Source organism: Oncorhynchus nerka, linkage group LG1 (genome assembly GCF_034236695.1).
Source record: "Oncorhynchus nerka isolate Pitt River linkage group LG1, Oner_Uvic_2.0, whole genome shotgun sequence".
Classification (NCBI taxonomy): domain Eukaryota; kingdom Metazoa; phylum Chordata; class Actinopteri; order Salmoniformes; family Salmonidae; genus Oncorhynchus; species Oncorhynchus nerka.
Window position 1 is genome coordinate 40,940,096 of NC_088396.1, and position 25,356 is coordinate 40,965,451.

At 46.5% G+C, this 25,356-nt stretch overlaps 1 protein-coding gene across 8 annotated transcripts in view; it reads right to left on the reverse strand.

Annotated features, from left to right (window-relative positions):
* Nucleotides 1-25,356, reverse strand: part of LOC115124618 (DNA-binding protein SATB2-like) — a 91,246-nt gene that overhangs the window by 14,989 nt on the left and 50,901 nt on the right. For 3 of the 8 annotated variants that reach the window (XM_065018834.1, XM_065018852.1, XM_065018848.1), the window contains 7 exons: nt 16,341-16,467; nt 12,552-12,675; nt 11,888-11,990; nt 10,739-10,789; nt 10,031-10,620; nt 8,303-8,515; nt 393-479 (listed from right to left, as the gene is read on the reverse strand). In XM_065018834.1, the coding sequence (XP_064874906.1) occupies nt 393-479; nt 8,303-8,515; nt 10,031-10,620; nt 10,739-10,789; nt 11,888-11,990; nt 12,552-12,675; nt 16,341-16,467 (1,295 nt within the window). Of the gene's footprint in view, nt 1-392; nt 531-8,302; nt 8,516-10,030; nt 10,621-10,738; nt 10,790-11,887; nt 11,991-12,551; nt 12,676-16,340; nt 16,468-25,356 lie in introns of all 8 variants that reach the window. The other 5 variants (XM_065018828.1, XM_065018821.1, XM_065018842.1 and 2 more) reach the window with 3 other exon arrangements.

Below are 25,356 nucleotides of genomic sequence, written 5' to 3' on the forward strand. Positions count from 1 at the left end.
GTATGGCATCATAGTATGTTATCTGTGATGGTCCTATAAGGCTGTGTGGGGTTGGGAAGTATAACAAAACCAAGTGTCCCTCTCTCTAGCGCATGTTACTATGACAACAGGTTAAAGGCTGTTTCTTTAGTGTAAACATGTGAAGAGAGGTACAGAACTCTTTCTTTAGAGTCAGTACTCAATTACCAAAATATACTGCATGTACCGTAGCTACAACAGGAAGTAGCGATGGTCATGTACTACTCCATTGATTCCACAGTACCATGCAAGCTAAACAAATCATAGCCAGTATTTAACATAAGTAATTCAGCCATTTCTGACCAAAAGGAATTCTGTATGAGGTACATTCTGTGAGCGAGTCAAAAGCGATTGTGGATGAATACACGGCTCACCACAGAGGAGACTTTGGTCTTGTTTTTCCAGATAGCAGCCCAGGCGTCAGGAGTGAGCTGTTCCTCCAGACCTCTCTCCCACACCTTCTGCATGAGGTGGTATGGGACATGGTTAGTGATGGTGGGTCTAAATAGATCCTGTCAAACGTTTACACACGTTACCACTTCTTCAGCCACAACTACAACCTTTACACACGTTACCACTACTTCAGCCACAACTACAACCTTTACACACGTTACCACTACTTCAGCCACAACTACAACCTTTACACACGTTACCACTACAACCTTTACACACGTTACCACTTCTTCAGCCACAACTACAACCTTTACACACGTTACCACTACTTCAGCCACAACTACAACCTTTACACACGTTACCACTACTTCAGCCACAACTACAACCTTTACACACGTTACCACTTCTTCAGCCACAACTACAACCTTTACACACGTTACCACTACTTCAGCCACAACTACAACCTTTAAACACGTTACCACTACTTCAGCCACAACTACAACCTTTACACACGTTACCACTACTTCAGCCACAACTACAACCTTTACACACGTTACCACTTCTTCAGCCACAACTACAACGTTTAGATACGTTACCACTTCTTCAGCCACAACTACAACCTTTACACACGTTACCACTACTTCAGCCACAACTACAACGTTTAGATACGTTACCACTTCTTCAGCCACAACTACAACCTTTACACACGTTACCACTACTTCAGCCACAACTACAACCTTTACACACGTTACCACTACTTCAGCCACAACTACAACGTTTAGATACGTTACCACTTCTTCAGCCACAACTACAACATACATAGAAACAATCAGTTACACACTATGTTACAGACTGTTTAGTACATCCCCTTTCCATTTTCTAACCTCTTGAGCCACAACTAACATCACAGACACCCACCAATGCTAACATCACAGACTCAATACAACATCAGACACACCAACCAATACTAACATCACTTACTAACATACAACATCAGACACACCACCCAATACTAACATCCAGACACACCAACCAATACTAACATCACAGACACACAACCAATACTAACATCACAGACACACCAACCAATTAACTAACCAATACAACATCACACACCAACCAATTACATCACAGACACACCAACGTTACCAACTACTTCAGCCACAACTACAACATTTACACACGTTACCACTTCTTCTAACATCACAGCCAATACAACATCACAGACACACCAACCAATACATTCACAGACACACCAACCAATACTAACATCACAGACACACCACCCTAACATCACAGACACTTCTTCAGCCACAACAATACAACATCACAGACACACCAGAATACTAACATCAGTGACACACCACCAAGATCACAGACACACAATACTAACATCACAGACACCAACCAATATTAACATCACAGACACACCAACCAATACCAACATCACAGACACATTACCAACATCACAGACACATCCAATTCTAACACCACAGACACACCAACCAATACTAACATCACAGACACACCAATTACTAACACCACAGACACCAACCAATACTTCACAGACACACCAACTACTAACATCACAGACACACCAACCAATACTAACATACAGACCAACCAATCAGACACACCAACCAATACTAACATCACAGACACACCAATTAATAAACATCACAGACACACCAACCCAACATCACAGACACACCAACCAATACTTCACAGACACACCAACCAATACTAACATCACAGACACACAACCAATACTAACATCACAGACACACCAACCAATACTAACATCACAGACACACCAACCAATACTAACATCACAGACACACCAACCAATACTAACACCACAGACAGACCAACCAATACTAACATCACAGACACACCAACCAATACCAACATCACAGACACACTCTGGTCACATACACACCAACCAATACAACACCACAGACCAACCAATACTAACATCACAGACACACCAACCAATACCAACATCACAGACACACCAACCAATACTAACAGACACACCAACCAATACTAACATCACAGACACACCAACCAATACTAACATCACAGACACACAACCAATGCTAACATCACAGACACACCAACCAATACAACATCACAGACACACCAACCAATACTAACATCACAGACACACCAACAATACTAACATCACACCCAATGCTAACATCAAGACACACCACAGAACATCACCAACCAACCAATACTAACATCACAGACACACCAATACTAACATCACAGACACATCAATACTAACATCACAGACACACCAATACTAACATCACAGACACACCAACCAATACTAACATCACAGACACACCAACCAATACTAACATCACAACCAAATACTAACATCACAGACACACCAACCAATACTAACATCACAGACACACCAACCAATACTAACATCACAGACACAGACACAACATCAACACAATACTAACATCACAGACACACCAACCAATACCAACATCACAGACACACCAAACAATACCAACATCACAGACACACCAACCAATACCAACATCACACACCAAACAATACACACCAACCAATACTAACATCACAGACACACCAACCAATACCAACATCACAGACACCAAATACTAACATCACAGACACACCAACCAATACTAACATCACAGACACACCAACCAATACCAACATCACAGACATCACAATACAACATCACAGACACAAACCAATACCAACATCACAGACACACCAACCAATACCAACATCACAGACACACAACAACCAATACCAACAATCAACAGACACACCAACCAATACTAACATCACAGACACACCAACCAATACTAACAACATCACAGACACACCAACCAATACTAACATCACAGACACACCAACCAATACAATCACTAACATCACAGACACACCAACCAATACTAACATCACAGACACACCAACCAATACCAACATCACAGACACACCAACCAATACTAACATCACAGACACACCAACCAATACCAACATCACAGACACACCAACCAATACCAACATCACAGACACACCAACCAATACCAACATCACAGACACACCAACCAATACTAACATCACAGACACACCAACATACACAGACACACCAACCAATACTAACATCACAGACACACCAACCAATACTAACATCACAGACACACCAACCAATACTAACATCACAGACACACCAACCAATACCAACATCACAGACACACCAACCAATACTAACATCACAGACACACCAACCAATACAACATCACAGACAACAACCAATCAACATCACAGACACACCAACCAATACCAACATCACAGACACACCAACCAATACCAACATCACAGACACACCAACCAATACTAACATCACAGACACACCAAACCAATACTAACATCACAGACACACCAACCAATACTAACATCACAGACACACCAACCAATACTAACATCACAGACACACCACCAATACTAACATCAAGATCAACAGACACACCAAACAATACTAACAACATCACAGACACACCAACCAATACCAACATCACAGACACACCAACCAATACTAACATCACAGACAGACACACCAAACAATACTAACACCACAGACACACCAGCCAATACTAAGATCAATAAGATCACAGACACACCAATAACATCACAGACACACCAACCAATACTAACATCACAGACACACCAACCAATACTAACATCACAGACACACCAACCAATACTAACATCACAGACACACCAACCAATACTAACACCATCACAGACACACCAACCAATACTAACATCACAGACACACCAATCAATACTAACACCACAGACACACCAAGACAAACCAATACTAACATCACAGACACATCAACATCACAGACACACCAACCAATACTAACACACCAACCAATACAGACACACCAACCAATACTAACATCACAGACACACCAATACTAACATCACAGACACACCAACAATACTAACATCACAGACACACCAACCAATACTAACATCACAGACACACCAACCAATACTAACATCACAGACACACCAACCAATACTAACATCACAGACACACCAATACTAACATCACAGACACACCAACCAATACTAACATCACAGACACACCAACCAATACTAACATCACAGACACACCAACCAATACTAACATCACAGACACACAATACAACCAATACTAACATCACAGACACACCAACCAATACCAACATCACAGACACACCAACCAATACTAACATCACAGACACACCAACCAATACCAACATCACAGACACACAACCAATACTAACATCACAGACACAAACCAATACTAACATCACAGACACACCAACCAATACTAACATCACAGACACAACCAATACCAACATCACAGACACACCAACCAATACTAACATCACAGACACACCAACCAATACTAACATCACAGACACACCAACCAATACTAACATCACAGACACACCAACCAATACTAACATCACAGACACACCAACCAATACCAACATCACAGACACACCAACCAATACAACATACTAACATCACACTAACATCACAGACACACCAACCAATACTAACATCACAGACACACCAACCAATAACATCACAGACAGACAGACACACCAACCAATACTAACATCACAGACACAACCAATACTAACAATACTAACACCACTAACATCACAGACACACCAATACTCAACATCACTAACACCACAGACAGACACCAACCAATACTAACATCTAACATCACAGACACATCAATACTAACACCACAGACACACCAACCAATACTAACATCACAGACACACCAACCAATACTAACATCACACTAACAATACTCACAGACACACCAATACTAACATCACTAACACCACAGACAGACCAACCAATACTAACATCACAGACACACCAACCAATACTAACATCACAGACACACCAATACTAACATCACAGACACACACCAATAACCAATACATCACAGACACCAACACAAGACACACCAACCAATACTAACATCACAGACACACCACCAAACCAATACCAACATCACAGACACCAATACAAACATCACAGACCAACACACCAACCAATACTAACATCACAGACACACCAACCAATACCAACATCACAGACACACCAACCAATACCAACATCACAGACACACCAACCAATACTAACATCACAGACACACCAACCAATACAATAACATCACAGACACACCAACCAATACCAACATCACAGACACACCAACCAATACCAACATCACAGACACAATACCAATACTAACATCACAGACACACCAACCAATACTAACATCACAGACACACCAACCAATACTAACATCACAGACACACCAACAGACACATCAATACTAACATCACAGACACACAATACAACATCACAGACACACCAATACAAACATCAAGACAACCAACCAATTAACATCACAGACACACCAACCAATCCAACATCACAGAAAACACACCAACCAATAAAACATCACAGACACACCACCAATAAGACAACCTGATCCATCAAAGAGGCACAAATACAGACAGACATCACACAGTCAACCAGACCAACATCAGGCCCTGCAAACATCAGGGAGTTTTCAGACACACCAACCAATACTAACATCACAGACACACCAACCAATGAACATCACAGACAGTTAACATCACAGATACTAACATCACAGACACACCAACCAATACCAACATCACAGACACACCAACCAATACCAACATGACAGACACATCAATACTAACACCACAGACACACCAACCAATACTAACACCACAGACACACCAACCAATACTAACATCACAGACACACCAATACTAACATCACAGAGGGGTTTGGGCACCAACCAATACTAACATCACAGACAGGGACACACCAACCAATGGGTCACAGACACACCAATACTAACATCACAGACACATCAATACTAACACCACAGACACACCAACCAATACTAACACCACAGACACACCAACCAATCTGGATCACAGACACACCAATTCTAACACCACAGGTTACTAACATCACAGACACACCAATACTAACATCACAGACACACCAACCAATACTAACATCACAGACACACCAACCAATAACACAGACACCCAACCAATACTCCTCCCAACCAATACTAACATCACAGACACACACCAATACTAACATCACAGACACACCAACCAATACTAACACACAGACACACCAACCAATTAACATCACAGACACCAACCAATGGCCAATTAACATCACAGACACCAATACTAACATCAGCACACCAACCAATACTAACATCAGGACACACCAAGGGACACACCAATACTAACATCACAGACACATCAATTCTAACACCACAGACAGACCAACCAATACTAACATCACAGACAGCAGGCAATACTAACATCACAGACACACCAACCAATACTAACATCACAGACACACACAATACTAACATCACAGCACACCAACCAATACTAACATCACAGACACACAACAATACTAACATCACAGACACACCAACCAATACCAACATCACAGACCATCACAGACACACCAACCAATACTAACATCACAGACACATCAATACTAACATCACAGACACACCAACCAATACTAACATCACAGACACACCAACCAATACTAACATCACAGACACACCAACCAATACTAACATCACAGACACACCAACCAATACTAACATCACAGACACACCAACCAATACTAACATCACAGACACACCAACCAATACTAACATCACAGACACACAACCAATGCTAACATCACAGACACCAACCAATACCAACATCACTGACACACCAACCAATACCAACATCACAGACACACCAACCTACTAACTCACAGACACACCAACCAATACTAACATCACAGACACACCAATACTAACATCACAGACACACCAACCAATACTAACACCACAGACACACCAACCAATACTAACATCACAGACACACCAACCAATACTAACATCACAGACACACCAACCAATACTAACATCACAGACACACCAATACTAACATCACAGACACATCAATACTAACACCACAGACACACCAACCAATACTAACACCACAGACACACCAACCAATACTAACATCACAGACACACCAATACTAACATCACAGACACACCAATACTAACATCACAGACACACCAACCAATACTAACATCACAGACACACCAATACTATCACAGACACACCAATACAAACACCACAGACACACCAATGCTAACATCACAGACACACCAACCAATACTAACATCACAGACACACCAACCAATACTAACACCACTAACATCACAGACACACCAATACTAACATCACTAACACCACAGACAGACCAACCAATACTAACATCACAGACACGCCAACCAATACTAACATCACAGACACACCAACCAATACTAACACCACTAACATCACAGACACACCAATACTAACATCACTAACACCACAGACAGACCAACCAATACTAACATCACAGACACACCAACCAATACCAACATCACAGACACATGAACATCACAGACACATCAACCAATACTAACATCACAGACACACCAACCAATACTAACATCACAGACACACCAACCAATACTAACATCACAGACACCAACCAAAGCGAACTCAAAGAAAACTTTCCAACATCCATACGAAAACTAAAACACGTAAGACAACCTGATCCATCAAAGAGGCACAAATACAGACAGACATCACACAGTCAACCAGACACACACAGGCCCTGCTGTAGGGGAGTTTTGTGGAGAGTGACTACAGTAGTTTTGGGGATCGGTGGGTGGTGGGTGGAGGGCGGGGTACCTGAGAGAGGCGGGGGCCCCCGGGGCTGGAGGTAGGGGTAGGGGGCAGGCCGACAGAGGGGTTGATGCTGCGCTCACGCTCCTCCTGGTAAATACGGTCTCTCTCCCCCTCAGGGAGGATGAGGAAGTTCTGCATGGCTTTGAGGTTGACCAGCAGGGACTGAGAGGCAGAGCGAGGGTCCTCCTCCTTCCGCAGAATCTCCGACAGCAGGCCCTGGTGCACACACACGCACACGCACACACACGCACACGCACACACACGCCGCAAATACTTTTAGAATGAGTGGCTTGCAGCTTGTATACACACAGACTGTACTCACTCGCACGTACACACAAGCATGCAGACACACACACACCCTTCACCTGCTCTAAAGCTGTAACCTCCCACCCCTCATGTGGGCTCCATATTGGCTCTAATGGGGTGTGTGTGAATGCAGCAGGTGTGTGTCCTGCTGGGAGGGCGGAGGAGGAAACTGAACTGGAACGTGGGAACACAGCAAGCTGTCACACCAGATTACCTCACTCATAACACTATACAGAGAGATGAAACTGTCTGAAACCCAGAGGAGAAACCAAATCAGAAGATATTGCTGCTAATTTGTCTCAAAGTCATCCCAATAATACAAATACAATGCTATTGTATTGAATGGGACATCAGCCTTGATATTCCTTCCATCCTCTCACCCTGTGTCTTCAGTTCTTCAGCCCTTCCCTGCCCTGCCCTGTGTGTGGCTAAACACTTTGTGGGTTTTCTGCCCTGTGTTCTGTTAAAGGCCATCCAAGTCTGGTTACCTGTGTTCTGTTAGTCTGGTTACCTGTGTTCTGTTAACTGTATTACCTGTGTTCTGTTAACTGTATTACCTGTGTTCTGTTAGTCTGGTTACCTGTGTTCTGTTAACTGTATTACCTGTGTTCTGTTAACTGTATTACCTGTGTTCTGTTAGTCTGGTTACCTGTGTTCTGTTAACTGTATTACCTGTGTTCAGTTAACTGTATTACCTGTGTTCTGTTAACTGTATTACCTGTGTTCTGTTAGTCTGGTTACCTGTGTTCTGTTAACTGTATTACCTGTGTTCTGTTAACTGTATTACCTGTGTTCTGTTAGTCTGGTTACCTGTGTTCTGTTAACTGTATACCTGTGTTCTGTTAACTGTATTACCTGTGTTCTGTTAGTTACCTGTGTTCTGTTAACTGTATTACCTGTGTTCTGTTAACTGTATTACCTGTGTTCTGTTAGTCTGGTTACCTGTGTTCTGTTAACTGTATTACCTGTGTTCTGTTAACTGTATTACCTGTGTTCTGTTAGTCTGGTTACCTGTGTTCTGTTAACTGTATTACCTGTGTTCTGTTAGTCTGGTTACCTGTGTTCTGTTAGTCTGGTTACCTGTGTTCTGTTAACTGTATTACCTGTGTTCTGTTAGTCTGGTTACCTGTGTTCTATTAGTTTGGTTACCTGTGTTCTGTTAACTGTATTACCTGTGTTCTGTTAACTTTATTACCTGTGTTCTGTTAGTCTGGTTACCTGTGTTCTGTTAACTGTATTACCTGTGTTCTGTTAACTGTATTACCTGTGTTCTGTTAGTCTGGTTACCTGTGTTCTGTTAACTATATTACCTGTGTTCTGTTAACTGTATTACCTGTGTTCTGTTAGTCTGGTTACCTGTGTTCTGTTAACTGTATTACCTGTGTTCTGTTAGTCTGGTTACCTGTGTTCTGTTAGTCTGGTTACCTGTGTTCTGTTGAAGGCCACGCGGGCGAACACAGCCTGTGAGACGCTGGCCCTCTTCAGTTCATCCCTGACGTGCTGGTAGATATCAATGGAGACCTCCGCAGCAGACGGGTTGCTCCCAGGGTCCCCAGGGGCCCCTGCTTTGGGGGGGCGAGGGATAGGAGGGTGGTTGAGGAAATGCTGGTTGAGGGCCTGTGGATGCTGGTGGGCTAGCAGGCGGCTAACAGCTAGCTGCTGGTTGATGAGGTGAGCCATGGCTAGCTGCTGTCGAACCAGCTGAGGGCTGAGCTGGGGGGAGAGAAGCCCGCCTGGGCCGAGGAGAGGTTGGAGGGAGGTTGGAGGGCCGGGAGGGGGGACCTGGCCACGTAGAGGGGGGCTGTTGTGGTGCTGGCCATGGGGCGAGGGGGGGTGTTGTTGTTGGGATTGTTGTTGTTGTTGGGAGGGTTGGGAGGGGTTTTGGGGGTCCACGGAGCCACCCTTGAGGAGAGCACCTCCACCCCCTCTGAGGTGGCTGAGCTGGATCAGGCTGGCCAGGTGGGGAGGGGGACGCTGGCCCAGGACATAGAAGTCTGCCAGGCTGTCTCTCTCCACTGGGGAAGGGAAAGGAAGGTGGGGAAGGGAGAGATGAGTGTGGTGCTTATCTAACACCACGGGACAAATCCTAACTTCAGTTAACCATAGAAACAGTACAAACAGTAGATTCGTCACCTTTGATTTCAGAATGTTCTCTTCCTGGCCACATCTTCTCCTGATAGTCTCCTAGGAAATGAGAGAGAGAGATAGGGTGAGATGCAAAACACTTCAGAAAACACACATATACACATTCCTCTCCTCTACACCTATCTGCACTCCTCAACTATGACTGACAGGACAGCCAGCCAACGGGAGATCACCCATTCCTCTCCTCTACACCTATCTGCACTCCTCAACTATGACTGACAGGACAGCCAGCCAACGGGAGATCACCCATTCCTCTCCTCTACACCTATCTGCACTCCTCAACTATGACTGACAGGACAGCCAGCCAACGGGAGATCACCCATTCCTCTCCTCTACACCTATCTGCACTCCTCAACTATGACTGACAGGACAGCCAGCCAACGGGAGATCACCCATTCCTCTCCTCTACACCTATCTGCACTCCTCAACTATGACTGACAGGACAGGAGTGGCTGTGTAACCCAACACTGCATCAACTCACTCTGTCAGACACCCGCTGCCTCCCTCCACATCACTCTATTCTCCTCTGTCTCTCTGTGTTTGGGGTTCAGGCAGGGTAATAATAGAGCAATGGGGGATGGGAGTAGGTGTGTGTAATGGAGGACAAGGAGGCTGGAGAGGAGAGGAGAAATTGTCCCATGCAGGCTGTGTAATGGACAGACAGACAGACAGACAGACAGACAGACAGACAGACAGACAGACAGACAGACAGACAGACAGACAGACAGACAGACAGACAGACAGACAGACAGAAGTGGGGTGGGGACAGTGGTCTGTGTGGGACTGTAAAGCAGGCCTGTGTTGTACTGTAGGACCCCCTGTGGTTGTGGTTACACTGATGAGTCTGTGTGAAGGGGATGTCAGTTAACAGGGAACACTGAAGAGTCTGTGCGACAGACTGTCAGACACCAGCGAGGGGTCAGCCCAGGACAGAACTGGGAATGGCCATTGGCCGCTAAGAGGCTGTCACTCAAATGGCTTGCCCAAATAAAGTACATGATAATCATTGTCTGTTTTAGGTTAGTGAAGGATAGGAGACAGTTTGTAAAGTGGCTGTGAGAAGGGGGTTGATATAAATGGTGTACAAGAGAAAATGGTCCATGCCAGCTGGAGATCCCAAGGGGTCACAAAAATCACCTTTGATTTTCTTATACTTCTTGTACCAGCGTCCAAACTCCTGGCATTTGGCAGTGGAGACATTGGCATAGTAGGAGCTGTTTACTATCGAGGAAATCATACTCTGGAGAGAGAGAGAGAGAGAGAGAGGGGGGGATAGAGGAGAGGGATAGAGAGGGAGAGAGAGGGAGAGGGATAGAGGGAGAGAGAGCGAGAGAGAGGTAGAGGGAGAGGGCATTGACTGGAGACAAATTTGCATGGTCGCTCACACACACACAATCATTGAGGAAGACAGACATATATCACCAGAGGAAGCCCCCCATGGAATTAAAACCCCTCAGCAGCCACACATGGCAGAGATCAACACCCTCTCATCCAGACAGCACCACACACTGATGAGGAATAGGCTTAGCCAGACATAAGGGCCCTGTTACCCTGCATTGCCTTAAACCCAGGGCTATCTTCCACCCCAGGAATGAGACTGTCCCACTGGCCTCGGGCTCACTTTCCCTTGTTTCACACATGCATTATTTAACCCAGGACTAATGCTTTGTTTTGGACAGTATGTAGTCTGTGCAAAAAAAGTTGATGCTGAACCTGCTTAGCAACAGAGGTTGTTAAGCCCCCCACCCACCAATTGTGAGAGAATTTAGTAATGGACTGTTGTGGAGGTCTGAAGTATTACCTGTGACAGTGGGCACTCCTTAGCCAGTGTGCTTTGGTTCATCTCCTTGAGAAGCTCCTTAAGAGCGTTCCTCACCGTGGCGTGGTTCCACTGCTCTGACGGAAGATCCTCCAGCTTGGCAAAGCTACAGAATGTTAAACGAAGTCAGTCACATACTTCCTGTCCTGGGGCTGGTTGCACCTATTCTGGGTCAACTAGACTGAACACTCCATTCAGGTTGCACCAGCTTTGTGTAAGTTCCTCACTACATCATACTGAATTTTTTAAGTCATAATTCTTGTCAATAACTAGGGAATTGGAATGCACATTCATACACTATATATACAAAAGTATGTGGACACCCCTTGAAATGAGTGGATTACGCTATTTCAGCCACACCGTTATTGATTGGTGTATAAAATTGATCACATAGCCATGCAATCTCCATAGACAAACATTGGCAGTAGAATGGCCCATACTGAAGAGCTCAGTGAATTTCAACATGGCACCATCATAGGATGCCACCTTTCCAGCAAGTCAGTTTGTCAACTGTATGTACTGTTATTGTTAAGTGGAAATGTCTAGGAGCAACAATGGCTCAGCCGCGAAGTGTTTGTCGGGAGCTTCATGAAACAGGTTTTAATGGCCGAGCAGCCGCACACAAGTGTAAGATCACCATGTGCAATGCCAACCGTTGGCTGGAGTGTAAAGCTCGGCGCCATTGGAAACACGTTCTTTGGAGTAATGAATCACGTTTCATTTGGTGGAGGAGGAATAATGGTCTGGGGCTTTTTCATGGTTCGGGCCCCTTAGTTCCAGTGAAGGGAAATGTTAACGCTACAACGCTACAACAATAATGTTTACATATCTTGCATTACTCATCTCATATATATATATATATACTGTATTCTATACTATTCTGCGGTATCTTTGTCACTTAATAATGTTTACATATCTGGCATTACTCATCTCATATATATATATATATACTGTATTCTATACTATTCTGCGGTATCTTTGTCACTTAATAATGTTTACATATCTTGCATTACTCATCTCATATGTATATACTGTATTCTATACTATTCTACTGTATCTTAGTGACTTAATAATGTTTACATATCTGGCATTACTCATCTCATATGTATATACTGTATTCTATACTATTCTACTGTATCTTAGTGACTTAATAATGTTTACATATCTGGCATTACTCATCTCATATGTATATACTGTATTCTATACTATTCTACTGTATCTTAGTGACTTAATAATGTTTACATATCTGGCATTACTCATCTCATATGTATATACTGTATTCTATACTATTCTACTGTATCTTAGTGACTTAATAATGTTTACATATCTGGCATTACTCATCTCATATGTATATACTGTATTCTATACTATTCTACTGTATCTTAGTCCATTCCGCTCTGACATCACTCGTCCGTATGTATATAGTCTTAATTAATTTCTGATTAGATTTGTGTGTATTGGGTATATGTTGTGTAATTTGTTAGATATTACTTGTTAGATATTACTGCACTGTCGGAGCTAGAAGCACAAGCATTTTGCTATACCCACAATAACATCTGCTAATCACATGTATGTGACCAATAACATTTGATTTGTGGCAACAGTTTGGGGAAGGTCCTTTTCTGTTTCAGCATGACAATGCCCCTGTGCACAAAGCAAGGTCCATACAGAAATGGTTTGTCGAGATTGGTGTGGAAGAACTTGACTGGCCTGCACAGAGCCCTGACCTCAACTCCATCAAACACCTTTGGGATGAATTGGAACGCCGACTGCGAGCCAGGACTAATCACCCAAACATCTGTGCTGACCTCACTAATGGTCTTATGGCTGAATGGAAGCAAGTCCCCGCAGCAATGTTCCAACATCTAGTGGAAAGCCTTCCCAGAAGAGTTGAGGCTGTTATAGCAGCAAAGGGGGGGACCAACTCCATATTAATGCCCATGAGTTTGGAATGAGATGTTCGACGAGCAGGTGTCCACATACATTTGGTCATGTCGTGAATCACATCCAGAGACTGTATTATTCCACAAACCACAAATGTATATGCCTCAACTCCTATCAGTCACTGAGGGCAATACCGGTTGTCAGGTGAAACCATCACCATGGAGACAGATGTAAACAAAGCTGGATGGTATGCAACAACACAACACCGACCACAATCCACTCATCTGTAGTCTATCTATCTCCATTTATCAGGAACATATTCACTCACTCTTTGGGAAACTGCAAGTTACTGCAATGAAAGCCCTCTGCAAGTTCCTGCAATGAAAGCCCTCTGCAAGTTACTGCAATGAAAGCCCTCTGCAAGTTCCTGCAATGAAAGCCCTCTGCAAGTTCCTGCAGTGAAAGCCCTCTGCAAGTTCCTGCAATGAAAGCCCTCTGCAAGTTCCTGCAATGAAAGCCCTCTGCAAGTTACTGCAATGAAAGCCCTCTGCAAGTTACTGCAATGAAAGCCCTCTGCAAGTTACTGCAATGAAAGCCCTCTGCAAGTTACTGCAATGAAAGCCCTCTGCAAGTTACTGCAATGAAAGCCCTCTGCAAGTTACTGCAATGAAATCCCTCTGCAAGTTACTGCAATGAAAGCCCTCTGCAAGTTACTGCAATGAAAGCCCTCTGCAAGTTACTGCAATGAAAGCCCTCTGCAAGTTCCTGCAATGAAAGCCCTCTGCAAGTTCCTGCAATGAAAGCCCTCTGCAAGTTCCTGCAATGAAAGCCCTCTGCAAGTTATTGCAATGAAAGCCCTCTGCAAGTTCCTGCAATGAAAGCCCTCTGCAAGTTCCTGCAATGAAAGCCCTCTGCAAGTTCCTGGTATGAAATCGATCTGCAAGTTACTGGCATGAAATCCCTTTGAGAGAGAAAGACCGATAATAGATAAATATCTGATGCTGGGATCTGGGCTAGCTGTCTCCTTGGATCACTCACAATTTTGATTTTAAACTTAATGTTCCACTATGGTAAACTGTTGAACTATGAGAATCTATTGTGAAAGTGTAGAATATGCCAAGATGAGATCAGTCCCCCAAAGGAACTCCATTCTGATTCAGTAACTCCAACTAATTCCAACTTCATTCCAACAGTTGGAATGTGTAGTGCAGCCTATCTCCAAAATCCATCTATTTCTAAACAGTGAAAAATCCTTTCAATAAATTGTCACTTGCGCGCTTATAAGCTGTGTAGCTAAAGCTGTATCTGCAAATCACATTTCATGAAGCTCCCGACAAACAGTTATTGTGCTGATGTTGCTTCCAGAGGCAGTTTGGAACCTGGTTGTGAGTGTTGCAACTGAGGATAGAGGATTTTTACACGCTACGAGCTTCAGCACTCAGTGGTCCTGTCCTGTGAGCTTCAGCACTCAGTGGTCCTGTCCTGTGAGCTTCAGCACTCAGTGGTCCCGTCCTGTGAGCTTCAGCACTCAGTGGTCCTGTCCTGTGAGCTTCAGCACTCAGTGTTCCCGTCCTGTGAGCTTCAGCACTCAGTGGTCCTGTCCTGTGAGCTTCAGCACTCAGTGGTCCTGTCCTGTGAGCTTCAGCACTCAGTGGTCCTGTCCTGTGAGCTTCAGCACTCAGTGGTCCTGTCCTGTGAGCTTAGGTGGCCTACCACTTCGCGGCTCAGCCGTTGGTGCTCATAGACATCTCCACTTCACAATAAGAGCACTTACAATTGACCGGGGCAAGTCTAGCAGGGCAGACATTTGACGAACTGACTTGTTGGAAAGGTGGCAAAGGTGGCCCCTACAGTAACACACATGCTGGGACACACATACACACACACCTCTGTAGCTGTATGTGGAGAGTGACCATGTGATAGACGTCCAACAGCATGTCAGCCACTGTGGCTTCAGGGGCGTCTGTTAGGAAGTGGATGGGCAGAGGGTTCCAATGGCCCACCCTGATGATGCCTGAGAGAGAGAGAGAGAGAGAGAGAGAGAGAGAGAGAGAGAGAGAGAGAGAGAGAGAGAGGGAGAGAGAGAGAGAGAATTAGTGAGGTACAAATGTATGCTCCCACCCTTGCTCGCACACAGAGAGGTAAACTTTACACACAGGTAATATAGAGGTCAACTTTACACACAGGTAATATAGAGGTAAACTTTACACACAGGTAATATAGAGGTAAACTTTACACACAGGTAATATAGAGGTCAACTTCACACACAGTTAATATAGAGGTAAACTTTACACACAGGTAATATAGAGGTCAACTTTACACACAGGTAATATAGAGGTCAACTTTACACACAGGTAATATAGAGGTCAACTTTACACACAGGTAATATAGAGGTCAACTTCACACACAGGTAATATAGAGGTAAACTTTACACACAGGTAATATAGAGGTAAACTTTACACACAGGTAATATAGAGGTCAACTTTACACACAGGTAATATAGAGGTAAACTTTACACACAGGTAATATAGAGGTCAACTTTACACACAGGTAATATAGAGGTCAACTTTACACACAGGTAATATAGAGGTAAACTTTACACACAGGTAATATAGAGGTCAACTTTACACACAGGTAATATAGAGGTCACCTTTACACACAGGTAATATAGAGGTCAACTTTACACACAGGTAATATAGAGGTCAACTTTACACACAGGTAATATAGAGGTCAACTTTACACACAGGTAATATATAGGTCAACTTTACACACAGGTAATATAGAGGTTAAGTTAAGGGTTAATGTTTGTGATATGGTTCAGTCCTGATGGTTAAGTTAAGGGTTAAGGTTTGTGATATGGTTCAGTCCTGATGGTTAAGTTAAGGGTTAAGGTAATATAGAGGTCACCTTTACACACAGGTAATATAGAGGTCAACTTTACACACAGGTAATATAGAGGTCAACTTTACACACAGGTAATATAGAGGTCAACTTTACACACAGGTAATATATCAAATTTCAACTTTACACACAGGTAATATAGAGGTTAAGTTAAGGGTTAATGTTTGTGATATGGTTCAGTCCTGATGGTTAAGTTAAGGGTTAAGGTTTGTGATATGGTTCAGTCCTGATGGTTAAGTTAAGGGTTAAGGTTTGTGATATGGTTCAGTCCTGATGGTTAAGTTAAGGGTTAAGGTTTGTGATATGGTTCAGTCCTGATGGTTAAGTTAAGGGATAAGGTTTGTCATATGGTTCAGTCCTGATGGTTAAGTTAAGGGATAAGGTTTGTCATATGGTTCAGTCCTGAATGGTTAAGTTAAGGGATAAGGTTTGTGATAGGGCTCAGTCCTGAATGGTTAAGTTAAGGGATAAGGTTTGTGATAGGGCTCAGTCCTGAATGGTTAAGTTAAGGGATAAGGTTTGTGATAGGGTTCAGTCCTGAATGGTTCAGTTAAGGTATAAGGTTTGTGATAGGGCTCAGTCCTGAATGGTTAAGTTAAGGGATAAGGTTTGTGATAGGGTTCAGTCCTGAATGGTTAAGTTAAGGGATAAGGTTTGTGATAGGGCTTAGTCCTGAATGGTTAAGTTAAGGGATAAGGTTTGTTATAGGGTTCAGTCCTGAATGGTTAAGTTAAGGGATAAGGTTTGTGATAGGGTTCAGTCCTGAATGGTTAAGTTAAGGTATAAGGTTTGTTATAGGGTTCAGTCCTGAATGGTTAAGTTAAGGGATAAGGTTTGTGATAGGGTAAAAAAATGTCAACCTTGGGATTGAACACTCAACCTTTGATCCGGAGTCATGTGATTATTGATGGTAATAATGCTCACTGTTGCCCCTAGTGGACAGTTTTTAAGGCATTTCCCAAAGTCCTCAGGACATGTACATAAATCCAATTTCAAGTCAATCTTGAGCGATCTGTGCTAACAATGTGCCAGTTGGCACATGACTCCCTATCTGTCTGTCCGTCTGAGTGTGTGAACGTGTGTGTTTGCTGTCTGTGTTTGTGTTTACGTGCCCATGGATATCTGTCAAGGTGTGTGTGTGTGTATGTGTGTGAAGGTCTTTCTTTCCCAGTGTAGCAGTTCATTCAGCAAGGCTGTAAAGCAGACAGAGGGAACAACAGATAAAACCTTATCTAATAGAATCTTATCAGCTATGGAAGAGACAACCAACCAGCTAGCCCAATCCCCCCCCTCACACACACACACACACACACACACGCACACACACACACACACACACACACACACACACACACACACACACACACACACACACACACACACACACACACACACACACACACACACACACACACACACACCTGGTCTAGTCTTTTATAGCAGGGGAGAAGAGCAGAAGACGTCAACGCAGCAGACAGACAAGACAGTGTGTGAGGGGGGTAACTCGTCAACCCACTCACTAATACCTGCAATAAAACAGGTCAATGATTGTTTGATCAACCCAAATTGAAGGGCGTAAAAGAGGCGCTCGTTGTGTGAGGGATGGATGGGTTGGGCTAACAGGGTGATAAGAGGTAACTTTTCTATAGAATAGATTTGTCAGCGTTGGGAGAGATCCCCTAACCCCTGCCGCCACTAATCCAGTGGTGCAGGCTTTAGCCCAGCCTTAAAACACAAAAAATGACCAGTAGTATAATTGACCACTATATTGCAGGCTTTAGTTACAGCCCAGCCTTAAAACACAAAAAATGACCTGCAGTATAATTGACCACTATATTGCCTGAGAGACGAATACTAATGTTGCTCGTGGCTGTCATCATTCACCAGAGAAAAAAGACTAAATATGCACATCCAACTGCAGGACAGAAGATCATATCAAAGAAGAAAATGTACGCTCTAACTCTATTATGTTCCAATGGTGATTTAATCACACACACACAAAAAGACAATGTTCCCGAGTTGGATGTTGGTCAGATCATTATTCCCCCGACAGTAACAGGCTGACTACACCGCTCGCGTCACGTGCATGAGTGTTGCAAAATAAATAAATGTTTAAATCTATGTTATTCAATTATTGCACCCACACTGCTCGCGTGCGCCAACAAGCGTCTGCGTTGCCAAGGGATAAAATAGAAGTCAGTTCTATTTCTGATGCAGATTGCGCTGCAAGTCCTGCCTCTCCCATCTCCTCATTGGTTAATAGAAGCAGGTACCCACGTGCCATCTCCTCATTGGTTAATAGAAGCAGGTACCCACGTGCCATCTCCTCATTGGTTATACCCATGTGGGTGACTGAAAGACGAACAAGGTCAGTGGCAGTAATGCACCTAATATATGAAAGTTGCCAATCGCAATATAAAGTCAAGAGAAGAAAAACCCTGGAAGGAACAGAGATGACTAGAAACAATTTGGTTGACCATTTTATGTGTGGATTAATTGGTGGAGTAGAGGACCTTGTGCATTTCAGGTAAAATAACAACTCAATGTTTATATCCCAGGACAAATTATCAAGCAACAACAAGCTAGCTAAAAAGGACAAATTAGCTAGCAACAACAAGCTAGATAAAAAGGACAAATTAGCTAGCAACAACAAGCTAGCTAAAAAGGACAAATTAGCTAGCAACAGCAAGCAAATGCTTTTCAACCTGTCCCCAAATTAATATAATTGGTTCAGAGTTTGTTTTGATATTTTAGCCTGCGTGTCGTGATCGCGTTTAGTGTAGGGGGACAAAATACATTTATGCACGATGGAGCACGATGGCTCACGATGGGTTCTGTGTAAGAGTTAGAGCAGAGAATAAAGAGATACATCAGTGGAGGCTGCTGACGGCTCATAATAATATCTGGAATGGAGTATATGGAACGGTATCAAACACATACAACCCCATGGACTCCATTCCAGACATTATTATGAGCCGTTCTCCCCTCAGCAGCCTCCACTGAGATACATTATGTCTGATGGTTACACTGTCCTTCTCTTGGGTTTCTGGCTGTTCCTTCATTTTGGATCAAAGGCTATGTCCATCGACAACCTCAATCTACAAACAGAGATAATGAGTGTTGAAGGAGATGGAGAATATATGTGTAAGATGTTAGGTACAAATAGCAAGAACACACACACACACACACACACACACACACACACACACACACACACACACACACACACACACACACACACACACACACACACACACACACACACACACAGGGCCTTCCTGAGACTCTGGCTGGCTGGAGCTGTGAAAAGTAAACAATGCTAATTGCATTACTATCCTCTAAATGAGATCCAGACAGGGCCTGGACAGATCCCGTCTCTCTCTCTCTCTCTCTCTCCCTTCTCCCATCCCCCTCTTCTCTCTCTCTCCCTCTGTCTTTCTCTTACTGGCTGTAGGAGCTCTACATAGATCTAACAGGGATGCTGTCTCACACACACACCGACACAAACACGGAGCCACGTTTGTACATACGTGTGCACACAGAGCTAAATGTAATCGTCAAACAGCTCCAGTGTCATGCAAAACACATTTACTTCCTATACTTTCAAAAATAGGTGTTAGACTGAGTTGGGTTAAAAGGCCCAATCTTTCCGTCCCAGCAAGAGGCTGCGTTTCGTTTTCTAGCGTTTCCTCCTCTACAAACAATGTATCTGTGGACAGACACAGTAGATTCCCCAGATACTGAATTAGAGAGGAAAAGCTATGAAGACAGTGTGTGTATAACTGCCCTCTCTCCTCCTTAATCCCTTCACCCTCCTCCTCCCTCTCTCCTTCTCGGTTCCCTTTCTCTCTCCTCTCTCTGTGTGCTTTCTGTTTATATAGCTCAGTTAGCTTTAATTTGGAAGAACTATCTGTTTTCCTCATTGTGTGTCTCATTGTGCAGTGGAGGGTGAAGGCTGGCTGGTTAGGGGGCCTATGGACAGAGGAGGGTATTTGCTGGCTGGCTAGAGGGCCTAGGGACAGGGGAGAGGAGGGCTGGCTGGCCTGGGTGCCTGGGGACAGTGGAGGAGATATGCTGGCTGGCTAGGGGGCCTAGGGACAGTGGAGGGTATAGGCTAGGGGGGCTGTGGACAGTGGAGAGTATAGGCTAGGGGGCCTAGAGACAGTAGAGAGTATAGGCTAGGGGGCCTGAGGACAGTGGAGGGTATAGGCTAGGGGGCCTGTGGACAGTGGAGGGTATAGGCTAGGGGGCCTGTGGACAGTGGAGGGTATAGGCTAGGGGGCCTGTGGACAGTGGAGGGTATAGGCTAGGGGGCCTGTGGACAGTGGAGTGTATATGCTAGGGGCCTGTGGACAGTGGAGGGTATAGGCTAGGGGGCCTGTGGACAGTGGAGGGTATAGGCTAGGGGGCCTGTGGACAGTGGAGGGTATAGGCTAGGGGGCCTAGGGACAGTGGAGAGTATAGGCTAGGGGGCCTGAGGACAGTGGAGGGTATAGGCTAGGGGGCCTGAGGACAGTGGAGGGTATAGGCTAGGGGGCCTGAGGACAGTGGAGGGTATAGGCTGGGGGCCTGAGGACAGTGGAGGGTATAGGCTAGGGGGCCTGAGGACAGTGGAGGTATAGGCTAGGAGGCCTGAGGACAGTGGAGGGTATAGGCTAGGGGGCCTAGGGACAGTGGAGAGTATAGGCTAGGGGGCCTGAGGACAGTGGAGGGTATAGGCTAGGGGGCCTAGGGACAGTGGAGAGTATAGGCTAGGGGGCCTGAGGACAGTGGAGGGTATAGGCTAGGGGGCCTGTGGACAGTGGAGGGTATAGGCTAGGGGGCTGTGGACAGTGGAGGGTATAGGCTAGGGGGCCTGTGGACAGTGGAGGGTATAGGCTAGGGGGCTTGTGGACAGTGGAGGGTATAGGCTAGGGGGCTGTGGACAGTGGAGGGTATAGGCTAGGGGCCTGTGGACAGTGGAGGGTATAGGCTAGGGGGCTGTGGACAGTGGAGGGTATAGGCTAGGGGGCCTGTGGACAGTGGAGGGTATAGGCTAGGGGCCTGTGGACAGTGGAGTGTATAGGCTAGGGGCCTGTGGACAGTGGAGGGTATAGGCTAGGGGGCCTGGGACAGTGGAGGGTATAGGCTAGGGGGCCTGTGGACAGTGGAGGACAGTGGAGGGTAGGCTAGGGGGCCTGTGGACAGTGGAGGGTATAGGCTAGGGGGCCTGGGACAGTGGAGGTATAGGCTAGGGGGCCTGAGGACAGTGGAGGGTATAGGCTAGGGGGCCTGAGGACAGTGGAGGGTATAGGCTAGGGGCCTGAGGACAGTGGAGGGTATAGGCTAGGGGGCCTGAGGACAGTGGAGGGTATAGGCTAGGGGGCCTGGGACAGTGGAGAGTATAGGCTAGGGGGCCTGAGGACAGTGGAGGGTATAGGCTAGGGGGCCTGTGGACAGTGGAGGGTATAGGCTAGGGGGCCTGTGGACAGTGGAGGGTATAGGCTAGGGGGCCTGGGACAGTGGAGGGTATAGGCTAGGGGGCCTGAGGACAGTGGAGGGTATAGGCTAGGGGGCCTGAGGACAGTGGAGGGTATAGGCTAGGGGGCTTGTGGACAGTGGAGGGTATAGGCTAGGGGGCTTGTGGACAGTGGAGGGTATAGGCTAGGGGGCCTGGGACAGTGGAGGTATAGGCTAGGGGGCCTGAGGACAGTGGAGGGTATAGGCTAGGGGGCCTGTGGACAGTGGAGGGTATAGGCTAGGGGGCCTGTGGACAGTGGAGTGTATAGGCTAGGGGCCTGGGACAGTGGAGGGTATAGGCTAGGGGCCTGTGGACAGTGGAGGGTATAGGCTAGGGGGCCTGTGGACAGTGGAGGGTATAGGCTAGGGGGCCTAGGGACAGTGGAGGGTATAGGCTAGGGGGCCTGAGGACAGTGGAGGGTATAGGCTAGGGGGCTTGTGGACAGTGGAGGGTATAGGCTAGGGGCCTGAGGACAGTGGAGGGTATAGGCTAGGGGGCCTGTGGACAGTGGAGGTATAGGCTAGGGGGCCTGTGGACAGTGGAGGGTATAGGCTAGGGGGCCTGGGGACAGTGGAGGGTATAGGCTAGGGGGCCTGTGGACAGTGGAGGGTATAGGCTAGGGGGCCTAGGGACAGTGGAGGGTATAGGCTAGGGGGCCTGGGACAGTGGAGGGTATAGGCTAGGGGGCCTGAGGACAGTGGAGGGTATAGGCTAGGGGGCCTGAGGGACAGTGGAGGGTATAGGCTAGGGGGCCTGAGGACAGTGGAGGGTATAGGCTAGGGGGCCTGAGGACAGTGGAGGGTATAGGCTAGGGGCCTGAGGACAGTGGAGGGTATAGGCTAGGGGCCTAGGGACAGTGGAGGGTATAGGCTAGGGGGCCTGTGGACAGTGGAGGGTATAGGCTAGGGGGCCTAGGGACAGTGGAGAGTATAGGCTAGGGGGCCTGAGGACAGTGGAGGGTATAGGCTAGGGGCCTGTGGACAGTGGAGGGTATAGGCTAGGGGGCCTGTGGACAGTGGAGGGTATAGGCTAGGGGGCCTGTGGACAGTGGAGGGTATAGGCTAGGGGGCCTGTGGACAGTGGAGGGTATAGGCTAGGGGGCCTAGGGACAGTGGAGGGTATAGGCTAGGGGGCCTAGGGACAGTGGAGGGTATAGGCTAGGGGGCCTGTGGACAGTGGAGGGTATAGGCTAGGGGGCCTGTGGACAGTGGAGGGTATAGGCTAGGGGCCTGTGGACAGTGGAGGGTATAGGCTAGGGGGCCTGTGGACAGTGGAGGGTATAGGCTAGGGGGCCTGGGGACAGTGGAGGGTATAGGCTAGGGGGCCTGTGGACAGTGGAGGGTATAGGCTAGGGGGCCTGGGACAGTGGAGGGTATAGGCTAGGGGGCCTGTGGACAGTGGAGGGTATAGGCTAGGGGGCCTGTGGACAGTGGAGGGTATAGGCTAGGGGGCCTGAGGACAGTGGAGGGTATAGGCTAGGGGCCTGAGGACAGTGGAGGGTATAGGCTAGGGGGCCTGTGGACAGTGGAGGGTATAGCCTAGGGGGCCTGGGACAGTGGAGGGTATAGGCTAGGGGCCTGGGGACAGTGGAGGGTATAGGCTAGGGGGCCTGTGGACAGTGGAGGGTATAGGCTAGGGGCCTGTGGACAGTGGAGGGTATAGGCTAGGGGCCTGTGGACAGTGGAGGGTATAGGCTAGGGGGCCTGTGGACAGTGGAGGGTATAGGCTAGGGGGGCCTAGGACAGTGGAGGGTATAGGCTAGGGGGCCTGGGGACAGTGGAGGGTATAGGCTAGGGGCCTGTGGACAGTGGAGGGTATAGGCTAGGGGGCCTGTGGACAGTGGAGGGTATAGGCTGGGGGCCTGTGGACAGTGGAGGTATAGGCTAGGGGGCCTGTGGACAGTGGAGGGTATAGGCTAGGGGGCCTGTGGGACAGTGGAGGGTATAGGCTAGGGGGCCTGTGGACAGTGGAGGGTATAGGCTAGGGGGCCTGTGGACAGTGGAGGGTATAGGCTAGGGGGCCTGGGACAGTGGAGGGTATAGGCTAGGGGGCCTGTGGACAGTGGAGGGTATAGGCTAGGGGGCCTGTGGACAGTGGAGGGTATAGGCTAGGGGCCTGTGGACAGTGGAGGGTATAGGCTAGGGGGCCTGTGGACAGTGGAGGGTATAGGCTAGGGGGCCTGTGGACAGTGGAGGGTATAGGCTAGGGGGCCTGGGGACAGTGGAGGGTATAGGCTAGGGGGCCTGGGGACAGTGGAGGGTATAGGCTAGGGGGCCTGTGGACAGTGGAGGGTATAGGCTAGGGGGCCTGTGGACAGTGGAGGGTATAGGCTAGGGGGCCTGTGGACAGTGGAGGGTATAGGCTAGGGTGCCTAGGGACAGTGGAGGGTATAGGCTAGGGGCCTGTGGACAGTGGAGGGTATAGGCTAGGGGCCTGTGGACAGTGGAGGGTATAGGCTAGGGGGCCTGTGGACAGTGGAGGGTATAGGCTAGGGGGCCTGTG